The 27,168-nt window shown below is 43.1% G+C and overlaps 1 protein-coding gene across 1 annotated transcript in view; it reads right to left on the reverse strand.

The window, feature by feature from the left end:
• CDH13 (cadherin 13) overlaps positions 1-27,168 on the reverse strand; it is a 984,505-nt gene that overhangs the window by 620,170 nt on the left and 337,167 nt on the right. The window contains exon 3 of the mRNA XM_019743731.2: positions 10,843-11,051. Coding sequence (XP_019599290.2) covers positions 10,843-11,051 — 209 coding nt within the window. The remainder of the gene's footprint in view (positions 1-10,842; positions 11,052-27,168) is intronic.

The raw sequence follows: 27,168 nt of genomic DNA on the forward strand, positions 1-27,168 counted from the left end.
GCTTTGCCCGAACAAGCAATTAAGTTGAGGGTCAAAAAGCATCAACAGTGTGGTCTGGGAGAAGGTGCCACCCTGGCATTTATCACAAATGGAGCCCAGGCCACAGAGACCAACAGTCCACAGGCGTCTACCCATCACTGCTGGATTAGAGGATATGGTTGACTGTGGCCATGATATTTTATGTTATTTTTTTTCCTCCAAATGCGCAGACATCTGCCTTAAAAGTTTGGGTGAAGATCATGTAATTTGATCCACGTGTTAGGTGGAGAAGGACTGAATAAATCACACATCCTCTCCCCGTTCTTTAGTTACCTAATTTTTAAGTATTGAGACCAAAGAACTAAATGGAGACAATCCATGGTCTGTATCAAAGACTGTGTTGTCTTATCACTGGAGTTGTTTGTTTATTTGTTTGTTTCAATCAGGAATGACAACCAGACTGTTACAGAGTGGTCCAGGAGATACATTTCAAAACCTTCTGTTGTTTCTGGGAGGTTCTATTCCCAAAGGTTCTAGTCGTGAGGAAAGTTTCTAAAAAGTGCCATGACACACAGGGCTTGTCCACCAACCTAAAATTTCCTCAGGATTCTCACTCAGGTTTTTTTTTGTTGTTGTTGTTTTTTTCTGTTTGTTTTGTTTTTAATTTCTAATCTCTTTGAAATTTTCCTACATAATTTCATCTCTATAAGAACAGCCAGGCTAACTGGCAAAGCCCGTGGTGACGAAGTATCTCCACATGTCAGATAAAAGGGGAGTTTAAAAAGGAGGTCAACTGCCCCGTAGCTATACTTAGAATTCACGTATGTTGATTTAGGTAATAATAAAAGATAGGTTAGAAGCATATCAGAGAACCTCGGAAAATGCCCAATCTATCACATTATCTTATTCCATACAAAATAGTGGTGCAACTTGCTCTCTGACGACGCGCTAGTACTTTTACTTGAAAAGCCCCCGCCGCTGTTGGAAAGCTAGCTGAGGGTAGGACATGGGATTGCTATGGATTTGAATACCGAGGTTGCCTGCCACTTCACCGGGTCTGCGACATAAGAGCTACCTCTTGAGTTCTTTGAGCCTCAGTTTCACAACTCGTCAAAACAGGAATAATACCATCTGCTTCAAGTATTGTTGTAAGAATCAAATCCATACAATGCATATGGAAATAGTAAAATTTTAAATGTTATTTTTAAAAATATAGATGTAAAGCATTTTCCCTATCCTCGAGGACTATGAAGATGAATCAGATAATGTCTGAAATGAAGAAACTGATGGCCTAGGAATCATTACCATGTACTTTTGAAAACCCTGTGCTGCCCCGATGAGGTGTTTTTCCTACAAAGAGTCTGTTCACGGGGAAAGCTTTTCAAAAGTATCATGACAACACAGTACTTGTCCACCTACCTAAAATTCTTTAGAAGTTTTGCTCAGCTCTGCATTCATTTTTCACATCTAACTACTTTTTATTTTCCCATGTCATTTTATAGTTTTCACAGGAGAGTAGAAATGTGCTAGTTCTGTTGTAAATGTCAGTAGTATTACCAAAATAGCACTGACTGCATAAAATCAGAAGGCGCAGGCCCAACTCCCAGTTCTGCCACTTGCTGACGGATGAGGACATTGGCTAAATTACACAACCTCCCTGAGACCGAACTACTTCAGCATCTGCAAAGCAGGAGCCAGATGACCAATGGCACAGGCTGGCAAGGGGGTCAGAGAAGCAGACGCATGTGTGAGAGCATCTAAGACTATACCCTAACATGGGGTAGGCACTCAGTGATTGACTCTTTCCATCCCTCTTTCAAAATATATAAATGTTCCAGTAGGACATCAGGGCAGCCCTGTCCAATTGGTAGCCGTTTGCCATCTGTGGAGACTAAGCACCTAAAATCTAGCTAATCTACATTGAGATGTGCTATGAGAGTAAAATACACACTGAATTTTCAGATTTAGTATAAAATAAAAAGAATTCATTAACAATGTTCACATAGGTTACTTGTTGACATATATCTTACAGAAAGTATAAATTATAACATATGTTAGGTTTTATACATGCATTGGGTTAAATTTGTATATATAGAGAGAATCTATCTCTATATGTCTATATCTATGAAATTTGACCGAAAATGTATATACTGGGTGTGTGTGTAAAGTATATAATACATACACTGGGTGTGTATATGTTACATATTTATCTACGATTAAATAACATACATTATTAAAATTGATTTCATCTGTTTCTTTTTGTTTTAATGTATCATAAGGAAGCTTAAAATTACACAAGTGGCTCCCATTATTTTTCTATTGGATCATATTGTTGTACGACATGAAATCTTGAGTTTCCACAAGACACAAAGAAGCTGCTTTCAGTTATCTACACTTTCTGTGGGATCAGTTATTTTACCCCCAAGCATTTCAATGAAAATTAATCTTCAGAATATGTTTTTTTTTTCAGATTCTGATCCACAAAACAATCTGTTATCTACTTAGATTAATGAATCAGAGGATGTCTTTTTTATCTACATTTGAACAGTATCCTGGAGCGAAGAATCATAAACATAACAATGTAGGCATGTGTCAAACTGTAACAGCCTAATACTCTATTCTAGGGCCAATTCTTGGATCTGTACCATAATTTTCGAGATATATATTTTCCCTAATTGGTGTGACAGTTAAATGGATGCCAATTTTCCTTAATAGTAACTGGGAAGGCTTTTGCCATGAAGAGTGGGACTTGTAGGTTTCTGAAAGTATCACACTTGTTAAATTGGCGCGTGTTAAGTACCTACAGCTTTAAACTCCTCATTTCTTTATGGCCACATTAAATGCACAGATTGGTTCTCCACTGAGATGGTTGTAAAACATTTTTCATGTGAGCAACATCAATATCACTGACCAGCTCAACAGACTCCAAGCCACTCCCAGTCAATGTGAGATGATCTTGAGACACGGGGATTAATTATACCATAAACTGCGTGCTCTCATTCTCAGGGCTGCTTTCCGCAAATCAAGTCCAGTCACCTACATGCAGCGCCTTGAAGGTTAGATGATACAATGGTCAAAACACGCAGAGAGGATTCAATTGGCTGATCAAAACTGGAGTTGATCTCAGTAAGAAATGTGCAAAACTATTTTTGTCTGGAATGTGTGAGATTGAAAAGATGGGGAAAAAATATACAGGGATGATAACTCACTGGGTATTTCAGTTATGGACAAAGGATAGTTCTCTGTATCTGTGAGTCTGTTTCTGTTTTGTTTTGTTCGTTCGTTTGTCTTGTTTTTTTCAGATTCCACATATAGGTGAAATCATACAGTATTTGTCTTTCTCTGTCTGACTTACTTAGCGTAGTACCCTCTAGGTCCATTCATGTTGTCAGAAATGGCAAGGTTTCATTCGTTTTTGTTGGTGAGTAATATTCCATTCATCTCTATCAATTCATCTAGCTCTGTGATTTTTGTGCTAATTATTAACACTGGGTTAGATATACAGATGTAAATATAGCTATAGATATATAGATATAGATGTAAATATAGATACAGATATATAGATATAGATATAGGCATAGGTGACTGTATCTATACATACCTCTACAGAGTATATTTAATTATATGTACCCCATTATGGCATCTAAGCAAACTCGGGGTATTATTGCCATTGTACAGATGAGAAAACTGAAACTCATATGAGTTAGGTGACATTTCAATGCCATGCAACTTAAGTGCTCAAAGTGCAATTAGATCCCAATCTGGGTCCCACCAGACCCCTTAGTATCACAATGATAACCCACCACTCAGGCCTGTCCCGGAGCGCGTACACGTGCAATAACAGAGGGGTGTCCAGCCGCTGCTTTCGAGCCTCCAGGCCCAATGCTCCCCACACATACCTAACAAATGGAACCCGGAGACACTGCGAAGCAGCAGATTTAAAAGTTGCCGTCCCCCCAAGAGCCTTGATACATAATTAGCAGCACTATTAATATTGGCTTCTGAGCAATGGATGACATGCTTCATATTTTTATTTTAAACAGTAAAAACAAAAATAACTGTTTCTCCCAAGTTGTTCCTTTTCCTCATTGCTCCTTTCAGTTTATTTTTTTGGGAATGATTTCGATCCTGATTCTTAAAACTGGATTAGGAGCCAAAATTACGTTTTTAAATCACGTGCTTACAGTGCCGATGACCAACCAAAGTAAACAAGGCTTAAATGGAGCTTTTTTCAGGTTCTGTCATAACTTTCTCTATTCATTTCATGTTTTCAGGGATTTTTAAATGACAAAAAGGGTGTATGTATATATATATATATATATATATATATATATATATATATATATATATGCTCAAAGTGCAATTATACTTAATATATCATTTATACTTAATATATACATTTATACTTAATATATACATATGCAAATATATACATATATATTTGTACCTTATATAAATGTATGTAATATTATATATAAATTTAATATATGTATATAATATTGAATATATACTAATATGTATATTATTTTATATATATAATATATAATATATTACACATATATTATTTTTTCAGGGATCTTTAAATGACAAAAAGGGGATATACATATATGTGTATCTATCTATCTATATATATATAGATATCTATCTATCTATATATATAGATAGATAGATAGATACACACATATATATATAGTTAATTTAAGCATATTAAGAGACCAGTTTCCCTTTACTAATGATACCATGTACTGACTTCCAGTTTTAAAAAAAAATGTACATTGTTCATAATTAACTTTCAAATACTGCCACCTCTTTTGGTGTTTGTTAAGCGGATCCATAGAACTAAAGAATCCTCTCTTTGGAGTTGAGTCGTGTTTCACATAAAGTGGACGCCTGAGGAATGGGAATGGTCAGAATCCAAGTTCACTTGTAATCCTGACTTCTCTACAGGTCGTGGAAGTGATACAATCTGGTCATTTGGGAAGGGATGAGGCAATGGGTTGTCTCGATTTGTCTGGTCATTTTTTGTAATCTGGCTTTCATGGCATAATGAGGAATAACTGGCATTTCCATGGCACTTGCTGTATGCTGACCACTGTTCTAAATAGTTTGGCTATGTTTACTCATTTAATGCTTGCAACACTTCTATGAAGTTGATACTATTTGAACCCATTTTACAGCTGGGGTAACTGGGGCAGCGGTGGTAAATGCAGCCCTGGGTATCATTCCAAGGCATCTGGCTCCAGGGCAGTGTCTTTGGCCTGCCTGAGCTCAGGAGCTCAGAATTGAGACGGGAACAAATAAATCAGACAGTTAAAGCTTAGTGCTATGATAGTGGGAGCCAGGCAGCATTCTATGAGGAACATGGAGGAAAAAACACCTAACTAGCCAAGGAGACAGTCAGACAGGTGTCCCTGAAAAATGGAAATGCTGGAAGGTCCAGAAGCATCCAAAGACTCAGCCCTGTCTGTTGGTGCTAGTCGTGGGGCAGCTAGGGCCATGGTGGAGGGGACGCAATCCAGACGAAGAGCAGCCAGCATGAACAGGAGGCGGAACTTGGTCATTCAAGGAACCACAAGGGGTTTGGTATTGGGTGGCGGGAGCCCACGGTTCAATGTAGGCAGAGTCGTGAAAATAATCACTCATTCCATTCATGCATTTATTCAGAAGACAGGAACTGTGCTGGGTGCTGAGGACAGTGCAGTGGACACACCAACAAGGAAGGAAGGAAAGGAAGGAAAATCAAGGGAAGTCAAAGGAAGGGAAGGGAAGCAAGAAAGGTAAGGGGAGGGAGGGCAGAGGAAGTAGAGAAGGAGGGAGGGCAAGGAACAGAAAGGGAATAAGGGGAACAGACCATACTCCTGCTTACTGTCTCATCAGGGAGCCAGACATCTGAACAAGGAAGTAAATACATAATCACAAACTGCGAAGAGGCCGGAAAGAACGAAACTGATGCTGGAGTAAGACTAGCAGGGGAAGCCCCTGTTTGGGCACAGGGACCAGGGGAGGCTCTTGGAGGAGGGGACATGTCAGCAGATCAAGCCATTTAAAGATGAAAAGGAATCAGACTGGAGGGAAGACTGCAGAGACCAGCCAGGCTAGACCATGCAGCGGGGTTTTGGTCGTATAGAAATACTTCAGAATGAGGCAGCAAGGGCCCACTAAGCAGAGGAGATAAGCCATCCGACTTGCATTTGAGAAATAACCCGCTTGGGAGCAGGGAAGCCAGATTCAAGCCCATAGCCTGGGGCCCCCACAACTCTCCCTCCTGTTACATCACGCATGTCCTGCTTTGTTCATGAGGACCGAGGTCCCTGGGTCACACAGGTATCTAAACGCTCCAGTGGCTCAGAGTGTGGACTCACGCATTTCAAGATGAAGCTAGTAGTAGGTACAGTCTATTTAGCTACCAAACTAGAATTCAAAATTAATTCCTACAACCTCCCTGCTGTTCTTACTTCTTAGCTTGACTTCACTGAGTTCTTTAATTGATGTCAGAATTCCTTGCCATAAACTACAGTCATGGGAGCTACAATTTCTTAACTCAGAAATAAAGAAAGAAATAGCGGGGGTTTTTTTGTTTGTTTTTGTTTTTTTGGCCATGTTGAGAAATGGGGTCCCCTTTATACTGCAGATAAAGACATCTCTACCCAAGAAGAATAAGGAATGAAAGAGTTTTTCTATGTAACTTTTAAAGTCCTATAAATAAATGAATAGATGAATGAATGAATGAATGAATGAACAAGAAACTAAACACTGCTGTCCTCCTGCTCATCACTGTCAGGCAGTGAAGGAGAGCAGATTCCATGGGGACAAGCCACGGGTCTGTCCAGATGTCTATGAGTTAAGTTCATCGTTACTTCTGCAGACTAGAAAACCTCTTTGGTCAACCCTGCCCTGCTCCACAGCAGTTCCCCCTCGCCTGTCAAAAGACCAGGGATTAAACTGCTCCTCTACCCACTGAGACCTGAGGTGATCTTACACAGCCCAGGAGGAGACTAGCTTCTGGGCAGCCCATGATAAGGCAGAAACAGTTGAGAGTCTATAATCAAACCATTAACAACTGGACTGCAAGGTTTAGACCACAGACTTTCCGGGTGAAAGGTGCTTGCAGGTAGCAGGTGAAAATAAGAGAGGTGCATCGTTTTAAGAAGCGGGGAGCTCCAGTTACTGAGGCAGAACTGTGACCTCACGGGGGTTACGTTTATCTGAATGAAAACTTCCTTCCAGATCACAGGGATGTGAAATTAACCACCGTGGCGTGGCTCACATCGCTGTTTTGTTTATGCTGGGTGCTCCACTGACCTCTCTGAGCACACGTTCTCTTTCTTTCTTTGACCTCACTTTCTCCCCCAGCCCCTGACCTCTCACTTCTATGTTATGGCCTCAGCGAGGACACTCAGCCCCCAGTTTCTTATCCTTTCTCTAGAGTTTGCAAAATGATACTGTTGGTGGGATAGTTCACCTTGTGTCTGGTGCTGTGCCCAGTAAGGGTCTGGGACGCCAGCACCATTCTTGTCCCTGGTTCATAGACAAGGAAGTTGAGGTTTAGAGAGTTGAGTGACTTGTCCAAGGTCACATAATCACAGCTGGTGGAGCAGAAATCTGAACCGACTTAAGTTCCAACCCAAAGCCAAAGCCCTACCACGATGCTGTTCTTCCCCCAAGTGTTTACCCTGAGATGCTGTCCCACATCCCCTGTTGCCTCTGGACATCTCTATCAGGGTGTCCCCAGGAGCCACCACCTGAACACATCCAAGCCTGACTAAATGTCTTTCCCAACCACTCCTTCCCTGACTGGTCCAACCCATCCCCATCCTCCTGGGCCAGACAATTTAGAATCATCAGGGCGCTGAACCATGGCTCTTTCTTCCTTCAAACCACATGTTTCATTTGTGTTTTTCTCTGTCCCTTCTGTATTGCTCTGACTCATGCCCTCATCTCTTGACCAGTGGACAGTGGCCACAACTAACCTGGTGACACAGCCTCCTAACGAGCCAAGTGGCACGAAGGACAATGGGTGTTTGGACAGATGCCAGAAACGTCATCTCTTTTCTGCTAATTTCAAGCAAGGGGGCCTTGGCCAAGTTCTCACGTCTGCAGGAACGGGGGAACAGCAGCCGCCCCACGGGAGGTTGTGAGGGTTAGAAATAACGCGTGTTAATGTGCATGCTGAGATGCACACACGAAGAGAATCCCCTGAAATAACAGAGGCTCTCAATCACTTATCTGTGCCTCGGTTTCCCCAGCTGTAAAATGGGGACAGTGCCATGTGTCTCAGAGGTTGCTGGGGAGATTCAATGAGTCACCATTTGCAGCCAATGAAGCAGCACCCAGCACACAGTTACTGCCGTGGAAGTGTTGGCTGTGGTTACCAGCCCAGCCTCCCCTGCCCTCTCCCTTCTCTAAAGGCACAGAGGCACCGGCTTGGTACTTAAGCAGCATACACATTTCTTCTTCCTTCCCAGCCAGGAGCTGAGCTGACTTGCACACTCACTGATTTCCCTCTCCAGAAGTTGGCCTACCTGGCCGTGCACAGTAGGGCCTCAGAAATACCCACTGAGTAGCTCTGAATGACTGTGCTCCCCTCACAGAGATTCTTTGGCTAGTTATTTTGTTCCCCTATCCTTTTTCTCTTTTCTTTTCTTTGGACTTTTTATTACAGACACATCTAGGCGCCTTCGCAGGGCTTATTTTCAAACCTTGCAAGACGACTGGAGTGGGGAGACAAGTGTCCCATTCTGGTGGTGCCAGGCAAACTGAATGGCACAGCAGCTTTCTCCGAGCTGCAGAAGAAGCAAACAAGCCCAGCCCAGCATTGGCATCAGTGTGCTCCGACAGCAGCAAGTGAGAAATGGCAGGGCTCTGAGGGGCTTAGCCTCGAGAAGCGTATCTTTCTGGGACTTGACAGACCAGCTCTTTGAAGCTGAATCTCTTGGTATTGAACCCTGGTCTCCCAGCCTGTCAAGGTGAAGGTTGTCCAGAGAAGAGCCCAGAATCCCTTCTGCTCTGCTTTAAGCTACATACTATGATACTTTCTTTTCCGGATTTAAAGATGAACCACCAATCATGATGGACGATGTCCATCTAAACACATCCCATCCCACATGCAAACCCCGTATGTGAATCTCTGTACCATTTACTTGTTCCTAAGAAACGCTTTGTGCTGTACATCCTGGCAATTTTGTTGCTTTAGACATTTGTCAAGTCATTTATATCATGAGTTAGTGAAATGCTATGAAAATGACCATGGCTAAGTAAGAGAAAAGCTTGCTTCTGTGGTGCCAATGGGTTTCCACATTGAAATATATTCACCAATATCCCACTTTCTTTGAAAACATCAGTGGCGTATTTTGGATTCATTTTTAGTTTGCTATGGTATCTACCCTTAACTCACAGATTCACAGAAATAAAGAACTATGGAGTGTGCCTGGTCCCGCCACGACAAATAGATTCCACCCCTAGAAGCCTCTCTAAATGAACGAAGGATGGTCCCTTCCAGAAGCACTGAATTGGGAAAGATATTCAGGTCCGCCCAGGCAGGATTAACAATATTTGCCGTGGGTATGGTGGCAGAGTGGGGCAAAGCACGGGCCACTTATTTGCCTTCCCAGACTCTCTCACCCCTCTAGTCTGCAGGTAAAGACGTTACGTGATTCTTTCAAGATCACCCAGGCTGCACCGGCATTACTCGCAGAGCCAGCTGTCCTGTTTCTACTCCCCAGCTGTGGAGTCTGGGTTTTCTCTTCCACCCTGAACGAAATTAGCAGATAAATCAGGGTTATGGGGAATGTGGCAGGAGGAGAAAGGCCGTGAGAGTCACAGGCTTTGAAACACTGGGTGAGACCGGGCCAGCAGGTAGGAGGAAAGGCGAGCCACACCAGGCCGAGGGCACGCTGTTATTATTGTGATTATTATGCCAGGGTCTTGCGGGGTGTCTTCCCTTTCTATAATCAGAAGCCACAGGGTCTCTGAGCTCCTGGTGAAGGAGAAGTAGGTGAGTCTACTGTAGCGACATGTCTCTGGATGACACAGTCAGGAATCCTGAAGGGTGGTTTGTGGCACTGCTAAAATGTGTGCATACATGTGCAGGTGCCAGGTCTGTATACACGTGCACTTGGAACAGAGCGGGCAGCAGTGCATGGCCAAGAGGCAGCGCCATGTGCGACGGGCGCCTTGTTACTCAGTTCTAGTTACCACTTTGGTTCTTGCCGGCCCAACACGCATTTTGCTTCCTTGGATAACAAGACGCAACCTGACTTGGAGTAAGTACCTCTCTTTCACTCTCAGTCCATATGTTTTAGGTGGGGTTGATTCCACTCTGGCTTCAGGACAAGGCCTGTGACCCCGACTTAGCCAACCAGAGCGACACAACCCAATGGACACAGTGATTGTTCCAGGGACGGCTGCATGATCTAATGAGAGTCAGTGAAATTTGATTCCGAGCTTTGGTTGGTAGTATCAAAAAAAAAAGGTGGTCTCTCAGGTGACTTCAGACTGGGAGAACGAAGTGGTGCTACTGGGACCTCCACATTGGTAAGCAGGGAGGGATGTGACTGTCTAAGAGGGAAGCCGACAGAAGGAAAGCGGAACCGCAGGTGGAGAAGGATCAAAGCTGATGTCGTCATCCGGGCACTGGCACACAGCCGTGCCCAAAGGCAGAGCTATCCCGGGAATACTACAGTGACATGAGCCGACGGGTCCCATCCCCACAGCCTCCCGCCATTAGTTTTGCGTTGGGATGTTGTCACCTGTAGTAACAAAAGAATCTTGGCCAATAACAAACCAAAGACCCATCTTCCACATGAGACATACAGACCCCAATGTTCCCCCTGGGCCCCCGTTTATCCCCATCAGCTGCGTTACCTGCAAGGAGCCCTGGATGTCTTTCCCGCCAACGATCACGAGTTCTGCCATGTCTTCCGCATGCGGAGTCCGCGCGTGGATGAACAGAGTCTTGCCCACCGCAGTTACGTTTCTCACGGCGACGACACCACCGTCCTTGTTCACCCTGAAGTGTGGGTTTGAGACCTCATAGTGCAGCTGGTCATTTCCCTTGCAATCACTGAAGTTCACTGGTGAAAACAAAACCAAACGAACAAAAACAGTGTGAGTAGGTTGGGCAGCTTAGTGCTGGAAAGATCTCTGATCATTAAACGTGGGTTATCACTCCCCATCCCAGATCCATAAATGCTGCCCCTTATCCCACAGCACCCCTGCACTCCCGGGAATTTGATCATGCCGAAGGACTTCACTCCATCAAGACCCGTCCTTGCTAACCTCCCACGTCCCAGGCAGGCGCTAAGCGGTGAGGATGCAGAGACAGACAGGACCGAGTCTCTGCCCTTGAGTATAGTGGGTGAAATGAGCAGTCAGAGACGGCACAGTGATGGGTAGGGATGTGACCTAATCTGGTGCTGTGGCAGGACTAGATTGCTCGGGAGCCTGGAAGGACAGCTTCTTGGAGACAATATTTCAGCTGGGTCTGGAAGGACAGGGGACGATTAGAAGGCCCCCAGGAAGGTCGAGGACATTCCACGTTCTTCAAAGGCATGGGAGCGGTGGTGAAATAACAAAACAGACTCAGAGAAAGAGAACTAATTTGGTGTACTTGGATCAGAGGGAAATTTGACATGGGGCAAAGATGTAGGGTTGACGAAGGAGAGGCTGAAAATGTCCTTTGGAGACAAGTTGGGAAACACCCCTAAGTTAGGGTGCTGCCCGGTAGCCTTGGACTATTTTTAGTGTTGAGAAGTCAAGGTCAGGTGTGTGTTCTGGTTCCAGGGTAGAACAGTGCTTCCCACAAGTTGGGATGCATTCGCATCACACAGGAGCTTTTTAAAAACCCTGAGGACCCAATCCAAAGATTGTAATTTAGCAGCTGTGGGTTCTGGAAAATGATTTAGAGAAGGGAAGAAAAGAGGCCAAGAAAACCAGTTAGTTCAGTGTTGTACCAAGGACGCCAGGCCCAGGTCAAGGCAGTGGCTGGCTAGACATGAGCAAGATCCCTAGAGTTGAGGGACTAAGTCGTGTGTAAGAAGGAAAATGGACAAGCAGCTGTCAGAGGAACCCCATGGCGCAGGGGCACTGCCAGGAGCAGTGGTCGTGACAGCTGATCACACTCCCCTCTGTGGTGTGTCTGTACCTCACACATGATTCTATTACCAAAGGTATCACCGTGCATTGTCTGCACACGCGTCTGCCTGTCTGCCTTCTGCAGACTTCCAGGCCGCCTGGGGCTAAGCGTACAATTGTACTACCTGCATTCCCTCCCCCCACTTTTGCTTTCTTAGTTCTCTGCTGAACAGGTTGGTTTAGTAAACCTTTCACTGAAGCATAGCATGGAAATAGAAAAGCGCGTAAATCAGAACAGACGACTCGATGAATTTGTACCAAGTGGGAACAGCCCTGTGCCCCATGCCCAGACCTAGAGACAAGACATGACCAGTCCCCCTCTTCCTCTCCCCTCCTGAGGAAAATCCCTCCCCTCCTCCCTAGAGACTATCCTATCCTGACTTCTAACAGCATTGATTCGTTTGACCTGTATTTGCACTTTATACAAATGGAATAATACAGTGTATGCTGTTCCGTGTCTGGCTTTTTTCACTCAGTGTTGTTTGTAAAATTCATCCATGTGGCTGCAAGACATAGCTGCTTATCCTAACCGCTATATAGTAGTCCACCACGTGACTGTGCTGAGTTTATTTACCCATTCCGCTGTTGGTAGGCAGCTGGGCTACTTCCAGTTTGAGTCTCTTAAAATATCGCAACTAGGAACTTTCTTGTGTGCCTTTTGGGACATCTGCATAGGTCTGAGTACACTGTTAAAGCCATATACATTTCTGATGAAGTAAGCTGATCTTTCTCTTCCAGGAAGAGAATTCTTACCGTGGTAATAATCAGATTAGCTAATACTGATAATGAGTAACACAAATGGAACATTTTCCACATGTGAGGCTCTGTGTGAAGCAGTTTACATACACTGTCTTATTTAATCTTTACAACAACAATGAAGGAGGCACAGTTTTGATCCCCTCCGCCCACAGTTTATAGATCAGGTAACTGAGGCTTGGAGAAGACAGAGGATGTGCCCAACACACACAGTTTGTAATCGAGAAAACCAAAATTTGAAGCCCGGTCTCTTTGCTTTTCACCCCCCCAGCTTCCTTCACAATCCCAGTAAAGCTGTGCACAGTCCTGAAGCACAGTCGGGATCAGCGCGTGCGTGTTGAATTACCAAATATTTTGACAAATAATGGTAACACCGTGCACCGTTTACTGAGTGCTGTCCGAGTGCCAGTCTCCGTGCCAAGGCCTGTACATTTAGTCCTCCTTTCAGCCTCGTAGCAATTGTGCTGTATAACAGCAGTTCCCAACATGCTTTTATCTATCCCTGTCGTGCGGGGCGGCCTGCGGGGTCTCAGCTCCCACTCCCCACATAAGAACACAGGATATGGTGAAGCCAAAAAGAAACACCCACGGAGCCATAGGTAGGGGAGTCATACCACTATAGTCTCGCTGGCGGCATCTGCCTCTCTGCAATCCGCTCCTGCTAGCTCAGCCACCATCTTCTTGCTAGCCCCCATTTTCTGCTAGCGTAGCCACAGCAGTTATATTAGTGGCCAATGGCTCACTGGTTACAGCTGATGGCCAACTAGCCACAGCTGATGGCCATCCAATCACAGCTGATGGCCATTTACTACCCAAGCCAGCACCTTTCCATGTGAAGCCGAGAGCCTGGAAACTGCACTCCTGGCTCTGTCCCCACAATCCCCCTGAGTATGTTTAGATATTTTTGCCTCATTGCCACCACTCTCATGCAATTTTAATGTCACGGATATACTGTGGTGTATCTGTTTATTTACTGTATGTATAATATTATCTGTACTTTATACACACACAAAACGTACAATTTTTTGGCCTCTCCCCCAAGAACCCAGGTCATCCGTTGGGGGCAATATAGCCCCACTAGAATCACAATCTATAAGCATCGTTTCCATTTTGCAGGAGGAGAGACTGAGCCTTGGAGAGATTGACTCACTTGCTCAATGTCACACATCCTGAAGAGGCAAGAACCTGTCCCCAGGCAGATCTGTGTAACTCTGCAGTTCAAGTTCTCCGCACACCCTGGCCTGTGGGGTCTCAGCTCCTGCTCCCCACACAAGAACGCAGGACATGGTGAGGCCAAAAGAAACACCCACGGAGCCATAGGTAGGGGAGTCATACCACTATATTCTCGCTGGTGGCCGGGCTGGAGACACAGGAAACAGGAGCCGCAATCTACCATCCGCTTCTCTGCCAACCAACCAACCCATCCCCTAGCGTAGCCAGGGCAGTTGTATTAGTAGCTAATGGCTAACCGGTAACAGCTGATGGCCATCTAATAACCGAGCCAGCACCTTTCTGTGTGAGGCCGAGAGCCTGGAACCTGCTCTCTGGGACTCTGTCCCCACACACCCATTTCCCAGGAGTAGAAAAAGGAGAGAGGAAAGGGCAGGCGTCCCATCCCGACCCCCTCTGGCCTGTCACTAATCCTTCCGGGGTCCTCAGAGGGAGCAGGGGAGCACATACTGAGAGACCAAATCTCCATTCAGGACCTGACACGTTGTAGGCGCTCAGTATATTCCAGCTGTTTTCCCAACCTGCTGTGTCCAAGAGCTAAGGGCTGCATATTTGGGTCTTTTTTTCTTTTCCGTTTTAGACACCTTCTACCAATTCAGGAGCAGGTGCTTTCGACTGTGGTTATTTTATAAGGCTGTGAGAATCACCTAAAAGGCATTTAAAACAAAATAGCAAAATGTGCCCCAACCCCAGTGGAGATTCTGATATTCCTGGGTTGGGCTGAGGTCCTGGAACGAGAGTGTTTTTAAAGCTGCCCAGAGGAATCTAATGTAACCAGGGCCAAGAACGGGACCTCGGGCAATGGACTGCTTGTCAAGATGCCAGGTTTCCACATTTCCCAGCCTTTCCTGGCACAGAGAAGAGGCTGGGGAACCAGTGTGCCAGGAACTTAGATCCCCGGGCCCCACGAAAGGGCAGTATTAATGGCAGCCAATCCTGGCTCATGTATAGCAGCCCTGCGACCCTGGGCAAACAACCCATCCTCTACACCTCAGTGTCTTCATCTGTAAAGTGGGACGAATACTAGTACCTCCCTCCGGGGTGCTATAATTCTATGATGAGCACTAAACAAGATAATACGTAGCTACATGCATAGAGCGTTTAGGACAGACCTTGGTACTCCATGAATACAAATCATTATCAGTGTTGTTCCTGTAATTCTCGGCATTCAGGAAGCTACCTTTTCCTTTTCCTACGCAGCTTCCTTCTTTCAGCTGCTTCTCCACCTGCCTCTGGGCCCTTCCACCTCTGTCTAGTCAGTCACCTGCTGGCTGTGTGTGGTTACCATGGAGATGGTTACTCTAGGCATCTGCTGAGGCAGAAGATTCTGACCCAGCCTTGCCCGTCCCTGAACCCGCCCACTTGTCTTGGCAAAGCCCTACCTGTCTCACATGAGAGGTTGTGGAGGAAAAAACCCGTCAACGGAGTGAAATTACAGTGCTCTGCCCATAGCAGAGCCACAAAGTTCCTTCAAAAGGATTGTGTGTAAAGATAACTCCCTTCAAATCTAAGGTATTATTTTTCCTAAAGATATGATACTGCACTGACAGCTTTACATTCATGATTTCAATGACTCTTCACATTATCAATTGGAGGTAGGATGTTTTATTTGTTTGTTTGTTTTGTTTTCCTCTCTGGAAACTGAGACAGAGTGAGGTTGAGTGCGGTGAAGGCCGCACAGTTATCTACGCTTGTCTGCTGAGGGGAGTGTATTCCTGCCTTCAATCCCTCAGCTTCCAGCCTCACGATGTCACCGTATTTTCATACCTCATCTATTACTCAATTGTTGTCTTTTAATTGACTCACATTATTTATAAAATTATTTGAAGATAACTATTATAAATACATGCTGAATACTGCCAGATATATTTTTCCTAATAATGATAAATAAATCTAAGGAGTCAAAGAAAAACACATGTTTGTCCATTTGTCCTTGTAGGTACTAAAACCCTCACGGTGATGTGTGTTCCACCCTCCAGAAATGCTGGGCTGGCTACATTCCTCTCTGCCCATCCCTCCTTTAGACAAATTCATGCCTACCTTCTCCCTACCCAGGTTTATAATCTAGGAGGGCGCCTATATGATCTAGAAGGGTTTCTGATAGTTGAAATGATATATCTAACATAAATAATGCAGGCTTGAGGAAGACACAAACGTTAGAAAAGGCCAAATCTAGACCATGCCAACGACAGTAATTTTGACAATACATAAATGACAAATCTGAAATATATGAAGAATATTTAATCAAAAGAGAAATAATTCACCACACTGTGTTTTTTCTTCTTTCTCCTGGGAAAAGAAGACTCTACCTTCCACCTTCAATTCTCGATCAAAGGGGACGTCTGATAGCATCAGCCCTGCATCGTTGGCTCATATTATTAACTTTGTTGACACAATCAATGTCAGTGATTCTCAAACTTTTAAATAGAGATCCAGTCAGTGCATGTTTTGGGGCACAGAGTTCAAAGAACATATTAAGGATGAAATTAAATGTTTATGTCTACCTATTTCAAAACTATTTATTTCTATAGACGCAACCAACCTCCTAGGTATCTCAGAATGACATCATGAAAATAACTGAAAGGAAAAATTCTAGCAAACAATTAAATTTGTGAAAAAAGAGTCAAAACTTCTATCTGGGGGGGAAATGAACTATCTGTACTTTTCTGAATCTACAAAGGATTTTCTTCCATAGTTTATCACTGTGGCATTTAAAATAGCTTCTGGAAAGAAAAAAAAATATATCCACAGAATATATTGTACATGTGGATTTATTGGAATCAATTGCACAACATCATTCTTTGAGATAATCTTTGAACACCCCAGGAGAAGAAGGGAGGAAGTGAAAACTCCCCACCTGGGGGAAAATGCAAATGAGACAAATGGCACCACTCAGCGTTTCAATTATGCTTTCAGCATGTTTCCACTCAAAATGTCCTCTGGGCTTAATGCAAATGTCACAAAAAGACAAACTTTAGCTGGGAGACAAAACCACAATTGAAATGGGAAGTGTGGCATGTGAATTAAGGGGTTTAATCTTCCTGACCTTGATTTTATGCTTTTCTATTTCTTTCTTTTGAAAGTGGTTCTGAGGGATGAAAATCCAAAAGACATAGATTTATTACCATCGAGAAATATGTGAGGGAGCAAATTAAGCTGTATTATGATCCCAGGAAATATGAAAATGCAGATGGATTGAAATTTATCTCCAAAATATAGAACAGTCCTGCTCATGTAGATAGGTATGAATGAACATATAGAATTTTTGCTATTCTTGTATTTTGGGTCAGTCTGTGATCTATACAACTCACATCTTAGATGGACAAATGGTCCTAAATACATTGCATGCATCCATAGAGATTTGCAAATTGGTTGGCATGTAAGTTGTAGGTTCTCTCAGAGTTGGTGGTCAGACTCTCCTTGTACGCTTGTGTGAGGATACTTGCGGGTCAGTAGGACGGTGAGCTCTGAGCCAGTCATCCTGGGAGGTATGTCCCTCCCACAGACAGATATGCTTGGATCCGCTTCTAGGAATCTATACTCTCACACAGAAGAGACTGGCTTCGTTTCAGCAGTATGCTCATAATAGAAAAAGTCCTGATTTAGAGCATTTGCCAATGCCTATGGTGTAAATACCCTAAACATGATTGATTGCAGCTACCAGTGTGCCTTCAACTGGCTTGCAAATTTTCTAAAAGCCGAACAATCAGCTCTTAGGAGTACATATAAGTACTAGCTGGCTGGCTCCAGCACACCACTGAGACCAGGCAATGACTGTGCAGGAGAATATAAATGGTTTGCTCTCCCTTAGACTGGATCAGATATCCCAGTACTCCTGGCCTAGTTAGTAAAGCAGAATTTAATTGCTCCATCAGCAGGAAGGGCCTGCATACCGGCTGATCTGCAAAGTCTTTGCTGGGGCATGGAAAGCCGTGCCTTTCTGACAACTGAAGCAGCACTTAGTTCAGAAACATCAGATGGACTCTCCCCAGGATCCAGACCATGAGTTAATTGCGTTTCACATCCTTCAGAATCTCCCTGGTGCCAACTTCCTTTGAAAAACTCACAGGGCTTAGTCCAGGGGCTCTTTGCACCTGCCCAGGTGATGGAACCAGAAAGCATTTCCTTTGACTGCCCTGAATACCCTCATTTCTCAAGCATTCTAATCAATCACGCTTTCGTTAAAATATGTTCAGTTTCACCCACATTGGGCCAGATCCCTAGATGATACAATAGACACGTGTCCCAGCCTTCATTTATTCTACCCTCCCGATTTCTGAATGCACTGAACTGTATCCTGCATACCATATTTGGCCTGGAGTCAGCGCTGACATCCACGGAGCTTCTGTAAGGGTCTGGGCATGTTTCTAACCATGCCTGATTCACCCAGGAGTAGATTTCACCTCCAAAGTCTTTGTACATCTGATAGATGCAGAATGCACATAAAGCAGTCTTAATACCATCTCCTATGTCAATTCCAATTTTGATAGAGTTTCAATTCTATCATGTCAGCCGAGGGTACCATAGTGACTGATCCCGTCAAGGGATCTTCAGCAGAAACCTATTTTTACCATATAAACCCTTGAGGGCTTCCTCTTGGTAAAAAAACAGAGCCCACATCTGCTTTCAGGAAATGTTCTCTGCCTCCCATGAAAACCTGAGCTGTTAGCTCTGAGTCTAGTCTTTTCTGTCAGGGTCTTACATTTTACTCTTGCTGTAGATCTTTAAAACAAGGCAGGTTGTTTTCTGACAAAACGCTGTGCCTTCTCTAGCCCATTGTGCTTACAATCACTATGAATTTGTATTCAAATTGGAATTACTTCATATGGCGTAGTGCCTGAGTCAGTACGGACCAACCCTGGTTGTTGAATGAATAAATAGCAGAACTGCAACTTTGCAGTTAAGTGAATTTGAAACTCCTCAGACAAAACTGAGAATGATGGCTCAAACTCCTGTGAATATTTGAGTAAGTCGATTTGAAAGTCACCCAATCAGTGAAACAGAAATCACAGATTCAGCAAATTTGAGAACCATCAAATCTCAGATTTACAGACATGCACTCTCCGTTTTGCATGTTACTAGCACATGTCTCTTACAGAGCCCTTAGTTTTTGATTTATCTAGTAATTATGGACACACATGTTTCCCTCCCTATGAGTGTCAGGAGGGTAAGTTCATGAGAAGAGAGATTTGTTTTGCTATAACCTTTAAGATATTTGGCTTTGCACTTGGAGTTGCCTGGAGACATGTGGCAACGTCGTGGCTGCGCCGAAACTGAGATCCAGATCCTGATTACGTCTGATGCTCTCAGAGTCCTGTGACTTCCCAAATACGTACCGTGTTTCCCCGAAAACAAGAGCAGGTCTTATATTAACTTTTGCTCCAAAGACGCATTAGGGCTTATGTTCAGGAGATGCCATCCTGAAAAATCATGCTAGGGCTTATTTTCCAGGCAGGTCTTCTTTTCGGGGAAACACGGTACCTCTGTACTGCATGAGCAGATATACACAGGGAGGAAGGGACCTATAAGGAGGACAGCTTCTGGATGAACACCTACAGAGATACAGAATGAGAAGGAAGATGGAGGGGAGAACACAATATTGGTTTTCGAGTCTAGCCCCACGGGTCTGTAGTACAGGGAGAGAATAAGCTATGTGTACAAGGTCAAAGACACACAAACCACAGGGGATTTAGGTAATCTCGAGCACTGTTGCTCTGGTTCCTGCGAATGGCAGCTTGGCTCCAGTTCTGAGTGGAAAACAGCTTGGCTTTGCTCTGGTGCAATGAAAACTAAAGCCGCTTCAGGGTCTCTTGGCAGCATGGGGGACTCATGGCTTTGGGGATTCTAGCTAAGACTTTGAGAAGCAGCCTTCCCGCAGAGGGCAGCGGGGAGGCACGCCCTTCAAGAGCTTCCCAGGACTATCAATCAACAAAGAAGCCAGAAGGAAAGGTCATGGAAGACTGATTTGTGAGTTTGTGTGAGAGATTCCTTGGGGTCTTCCGGAAACAATGAGAATAAAAGCCAAGGCAGGAGGCTAGACTGAGGTTCTACAATTGTGCAGGCGGGGTCTACAAGCAGGTGCAATGCAAATATTAATATCTGCATGACCTCTTTATTGTCCACATATTGGAAAAGCCTGAAGAAATTCAGGTTATCATTTGAAAGGTGCAGTTCTTCCTGGATGGAATCATTTGCTTGTGACTGGATACTTTCAAATGGAACCTACATGATTGCTCAGCAGGAATGTTGTGGAAGATATTCTAGCATTGGATGATGTCTCTTATAATCTGAAATTCTATTATTATAAATCTCGACCCAGTCATTCATTAACCCATCAAAAATATCATTTGCTTACTTACAATGTGCAAGACAGTTGTCAGTAAGGGATAAATACCAACATAAAAATAGATAAGATGTGTAACCTGTCTTCATGATTTCCAGAGCCTCAAAGGTTGGACAATCATTTGGAGGGGTGCCCTGTGGAAGGATGGGTATTCCATGTCTACATTGTGTCAAAAGGCCAAACAAGCACCATAGCGTAAAAACTACAAGCAACGAGAGCACAGTTCAGTGTAATAAATTATTTCTAGCAGTGAGAGAAAGTCAACCAATGAGCAGGCTCATCATTACCAGACGCATCCAAAGTAAGGGATTATCAACAAGTATATCTCACTTTAATGAAGAGTTATGCTCTCTCATACGTGCTTAGAAAGCAAAGGTCTATATCATTTTCCTGTGTTTATTATAAAGTTGGATGTGTTCTTCTAGACAATGTTTGGCTTTAAGTCATAATAACATCACATTTAAGAATGCAGTAACACATTAGAAACATTTAAAGGGATAAGTGATAACTTTTCAGGTAAATATTGATATGGATCCATAAAACACATAGTAAAAGTATGCAAATCACGTGGGCAAATGTTTAAATTGGCTATAAGAGTTTGAAGATGTAATTTTAACGATGCCCATGACTGATTTTGCAAAACTGAGCATCATGGATCTAAAGGTCCTTAAGTTTTAACTCGATCTCTCCTCTGGAACTTTAAGGAGGTAATCAGCTCTTCTCTTTCTAGGCTCCATAGAAGCTGCTGGTTTGCAGAAGGGATGAGGGTGATTTGGAGATGAAGGCAGGTAGGAATGGAGCAGTGGTAAACCCAATATTTGGAAATGAATTAGAATATCCAAGATGATCAAACAAACAAAAATCCTGCAAAATGAGTCTTTAGGGGATGGGTATTGCATCGGGTTCAGATTTATAAATACTGAAATAGGTGTATTAAGTGTTATCATGAACAGGGAAGACATAGTCCTATCTCTGGAAGAGCTTATAATCTACGATCCAAAGCAGCACTGAGTACACACTAGTCTGTAAAAGTTCCAACCTGAAACAGAAAGGCGGGCTCTGGGAGAGGAGGAACTAACCATTAAGTTTTAACAAAATATCAGGACCGTGATAGATACTCAGAAGTGGTTCTCCCCACCCCAATATCCTCATATGATATTTCAACCATTTTACAGAACCGGAAATGAAGGACTCTTAGAGAGGCCGAGTGGCCCAGGATGCAAAGGTTGGTGATAGGATTGTGGTTTACCTGCAGCTTGGCCACCCTCCAAAGGCCAGGCTCCGAACTATACCACTCTGTGTGCTCTAACTACTTTATTTGAAAAACTCTCCAAGAATTAGTGAGTGAAAAATGGAAGATTATTTTCACATAAAATTGAACAAATCAGTCTTTACTGGGTTAGTTTCCCAACCCACCTGAGCCACAAAAATGGATGAATTCTTTGGTGTATGACCCAGCTGAGCATGTTGACAAAGCATCATTCACTAGGTCAGTGAATGTAAATGGCCGTGGTATCAAAGGTAAAAAAGTGTGGGTTCATGTGAACACACATTGGGAATTATCCGAAGCACTTCCCTAGATTTCCAAGTCACTCTACAAAACCATAACCATGCTGGTTTTTCATGTTTGGTGTCTATCTTCTGTGATAGTTACCATTTGTGGAACATTCAGGAAGTGAAGTAAACACTCGATAAACATTTCCTTTAATTGTCCAACAATCCTGTGAAGGCAGTATTTTATAGGTGAGGGAAACTGAGGCTCAGAGAGATTGAGAAAGTGTGTTAAGGTCATACATGTATAAGCAGCAAAGATGGAACTTTGGTTTTTACAATGATTGTAGAGCCCTGTCTCAGACGCTGGAGGAAGAGGAAGGGGGTGGATTATTTTAGGAAGGCAGAATCCACAGTAATTGTTACAAGTTATTGCACAGCCTAGGAGCACATGGCTTAACAAGAAGTTAAACAGTCTGTGTCTAGAGTTGAAAGAGGCGTCAAAGATGGAGTTGAATGGAATCTTGAAGTGATTCATTCCCTTGAGGGAAAACTGACAGAACAGAAGTCAGGAGACCCCGTAGGTCAAAGCTTAGGGAACACTTAGGCTCTGAGGAAGGGCAGGGAAAATGCATGAGTGGGTCCTGCTGGATTGTTATGCAGTCTCAGAACATCTAAAAGTAGTCAAGAGTTTGTACTAGTATGAATTCTTGAAAGGCGAGAAGAAAAGTTAAATGTGGAATTTACTATCATTGATCTACCTAAACTATTATTAATGAACTCTTGAGATTTGGACTTGGTGAGACCAATGCTCTGCTATTCTACAGTCATCACAAATCCGTAGATCACAACAAACAAAACATCATGGGGGAGAAAAAAACAGCACTGAAGTTGGACCCATGATCTTCAGAGTGGTAACATTTTCATAAAACTCATAGATGAGCCGTAGCTGGTGTGTGGCTGGACACCTGACCCCTCAATCTCTGTGGGTATCTACAATGCCTCTATGCAGAGATGGCCTTGTGCTTCCTGGATTCCGGAGAGGGTTTAGAAGTGTTTTCAGAAGACAGAGTCGTATTTGGGGGCTCAGATACACTATCTGTTACATCAGTGACTATTCCTTCCGGAAGGGTAGGCCCAAGGTATTGACAAGGTTGGTGGCTTCACAATAACCAGCAGGAATGCCAATCAAACTGCAACAGAGTGAAGACCACCAGCTCCCACACCTTCCCAGTTTTCTCCAGACCTGTCCTTTGGTAACCGTGGGAGCTCTCTGAGGACGATGGATTCCCACAGCTTCGTCTCCATCGCTTTGGCTGTGCTCAGGGCTAGCCCTAGCAAGAGTTGGCAATCAAAAATACTAGTGGACTCTTTTTGGTTGTAACCAATGATTTCATTCACCTCTTCCCTCATTGCAGCGGGTGAGATAAATTGGTTGTGTCTAGTTGACAAAACCTTATCAGAAAATGAAAATAAATTGATCTGGCTTATAATACATGAACCACAATTAATTCTTGAATGCATATACGGGTTTCTGATGTAAGCAAGAAAATGATCAGCCCGTAGGTCATGCCTAGTCATCCTCCAGCTGCCAAGAGATTTTTATTGCATCCCTTATACCATATGGCATCATCTCTAGTTTCAGCCTCGAGGGAATGTCGGAGGATGCCTGCCAAGAGTGTCTCACCACTTGTTAAAGGTATCCCATTTTTCTGTGATTTCTTCACTCAGCAACAATAGACCACGTTCATCTCCTTAAGTAAAAGCCAATGCAGCTGAAGGCTTTTGTGCTCCTTTCCACTCTACCTGGATTATCATGGGGAAAACATGAGCCAAATGTACATCATAGCTTTCCATCAAAAGTGGTAACTTTGGCAATTGAGGGATTCTTATATGGGATCTCAAGTATATGTCTGTGGTTATAGGAGGGCTCACGTGTCTGGAAATGTTCTTTTTGAAGGTACAGTAAGTCTACAGTTCCAGAGATTTATTGATTGTGCTTTTTATATATATTATATATGTACACACACACACACACACACACACACATACTGCAAGCTGAAGCATATGGTCACGCACAACTGTGATATTTATGATTATGAATCACAGCTGTTTAAATGTATACAATCTGAAATCACTTAAATGCTAAGATGCCAGAATCTTACTGCAAATATTGTAAAGTGAGGACCTTTGAATTACGTTAATTTTCAGATATGATCACTAGGAATACAACTTTACATATCCTGGGAAAATATCAGGCAGAAATGAATGACCCCTCCCTCCCCCGCCACCACCACCACCTTTAAAGAAACAGTGCTCAAAGTAACCAAGGAGCTCCAAGGGTGTAGCTTTGGTTACACTACTGATAAGTGAATTGCAGTCCCTTCTGGAATTCAGGATGAACTTACACAGTGGATATCCTTTCACTGTGCACCCATCCTATAATACATGTTATTTTAATGGTCATTTATACATTTCAAAAATAATTTAAAATGTCACTGGAGTGAAAATGGAAATGTTTCCATTTACCATCCCATTCATACCTCACTTGTCCCATTAACCATAAAATTTGATGTATATTCTACAAGACCTACAAACTACATATGCACATGCAGTTCAGTAAGTAGTTTTGCTTTTATATCTATCACAAACTTTTTATGTTAATTCATATAAATCTACTTCATTCTTTTCTGTGAATGCAGAATACCTCTTTAGTATGGATTTGCTATAATTAAAGCAATCCCCTACTGCTGAACACTTAGATTGTTCCTGTTTCATAATTACTAACTGTATAGTGGTAAACACCTTAATACCTGCGTTTTTGTGCCCGTATGTGCAAGTCTTTTTCCACAGTTGAGACTCATTTGGAAGCTGCTGATTCAAAAGAAATGTCCATTTAAAATTTAGTTAGACACTGACAAATCGACCACCATAAAGGTTTTATCGATTTGGACTCTAATCCAAAGTGTATTAGAAGTTCTCTTTCCTCACACTCACAGTGGATAATACTATAATGTTTATATTTTTTGCCAACTTGATAGTTGGAAAATAAAGTATGCTGTTAATTTGTACATCTTTGATGAATAGTGAGGTTAGATGTTGCCTCACAGAATTGGCCATTTTTATTTTCTTCTGTGAATTTTCTGGGTCTCTTAGAGTACCTAGGAATTCAAATTAGCATAGCTTGTTTCCTTGCGCTTCTCCTTCCTAGACTGCAAGCTTGTTGAAAGAAGGAACTGCGTCTTGTTTGCCATTCTATTACCAATGCTTTGTACAGCCCAGGCATACATGTTTTGTTGAATGAATACATGCTTGTATGGATGAGGCATCTGTTTCTTTCTGCTACTGTACAGCTGCTCACCAGAGCACCCACTTGCAAAGAGGAAACTGAATTTAATGTCTCCCTCCCTCCCTCCCTCCCTCCCTCCCTCCCTCCCTCCCTCAGTTCCCAGTTTACCTTTCCTCTTGCGTTGTGCCTTTCCCTTACCAGAATAAAACCTTCACATTTACAGGCAGGCGGTCAGCCTGGTAACATTTGTATCTCTAGTACTCGCACACAGCCTGTCAAGTAGTAGGCACTCAGTAAATATTTTCAAAAGGAATCTGTCTTTGTTTGATGATCTGTCAGTCTGTTTCTATACCAGCTACCTCGCTGGCACCCAACTTTAAAAAGTAGACTGGAGTTTTTGACGTGCTCTCTGCTTTTCTGCTCATCTCCTGTGCTGATGGTGTGTGTGTGTGGGGGGGGGGGTGGGCAGGGGATTTACTTAGCGCTCTTACTGAAATTGTTAATCCCACCTTGTGGACCAGGGCTTGGGGTACGTACAGGACTTGTAAAAGGAAAATGCTATATTATTACATTGGTAAACGGACTTCAGTGTCCTGTTTGGTTGTTGTTTTTTAATGGCAGCTGCACAGAAAAAGGTGCACTGCAAACTTGCTAGAGTGGGCCGAGTTGAGATGCTGAACGCATGACGTGACTTCATGCTCACATAGGCTACCATGAAGGTGCAAAGTCAGCTAAAAACAGCCCAAAGAGTTTATGACCACCAGGAGTCTGGAATCTACAGCTTTCAGGCCAAACCTGGCCCACTACCTGTTTTTGTAAATAAAGTTTGATTGGAACACAACCCCACTATTTATTTACATGTTGTCTATAGCTGCTTTGTTCTCCAACTGCAAAACTGAATAGTTGCAACAGAGATGGTCTGGCTCACACACATAGACTATATTTTATCAGTCCCTTTGCAGGAAAAGTTTGATGATCCCTGCGGTAGAGCTAGGTCACATTCCCCCCACACACACATTTTCCAAGAGATTTACTCGAAGCCACCTGAGGGCTAAGGCAAGGCAACTCGTCCACCATGCATTCTGCACTCTGAGTTTGACGACTAGCAGCAAAGATACTCAGCAGAGCGGGGAAATGACTCACAAATACCCACCTAAATGTTATATCAGAGCCTGGTATTATCTTCAATTTTTGAAAATAAAGTTTGCTGGGAGATAGTTTCCATTCAAAATAGAATCTCAAGAGGTTTACCTTTTTAAATACACTTAAAATCCATTATCTGCACTCATTAAATATAAAGGCGAGTACACATAGAAGAGATCAATATACCCAGAAGAGCACAGGGAATTATGTGTATCTATATTTTTATGTCTCTAAAGCACTGATGTCATTTAGAACCAAAAATTAGCTGAGAATCATGCATTTGATCAAGTTCACACACAAAACTTGTTTGTCTTCAAGGTCTGTTTCTCAAACTTAGAGTAATCTGTCATCTTTTAATGTGATTTCTCATTAATTTTCGTTTCTTTTCCTTTAAAGAGTCTGACATTATTTTTACCAAAATGACTAAGATATCTGATTTTCTGCACTAAGTGAAGCCATCTGAAAATTTATCTTCTCAGAAAATGAAATGGGAATTATCCAGCCCAAAGGTGGTAGGAAAATAGTTGTTTTCTTTTTCTTTGATGAGGGCTTGGTTTATTAGCAAGAAGCAAAGCACCATTTCTTTGAGTAAAGGGGCAAAAAGAAACCAACAAAAACCCTTAAGTTGCTTTAACATCTCCATGAAGTTAGATTTCCTATTGGGACACTGACAAGGGCTAGTACTGTGTATTTTAAGGACATAAACTCCAACAAGCTCAGAAAAGTACTACATGGAAGCTATAGCACATATCTCCTCTATAATTTTCTAAGTTTGAGTTGGAGGGTTTCCTGGGTTCTTACTTAA

Source organism: Rhinolophus sinicus, linkage group LG11, assembly GCF_036562045.2.
Source record: "Rhinolophus sinicus isolate RSC01 linkage group LG11, ASM3656204v1, whole genome shotgun sequence".
NCBI classification, from domain to species: Eukaryota; Metazoa; Chordata; class Mammalia; order Chiroptera; family Rhinolophidae; genus Rhinolophus; species Rhinolophus sinicus.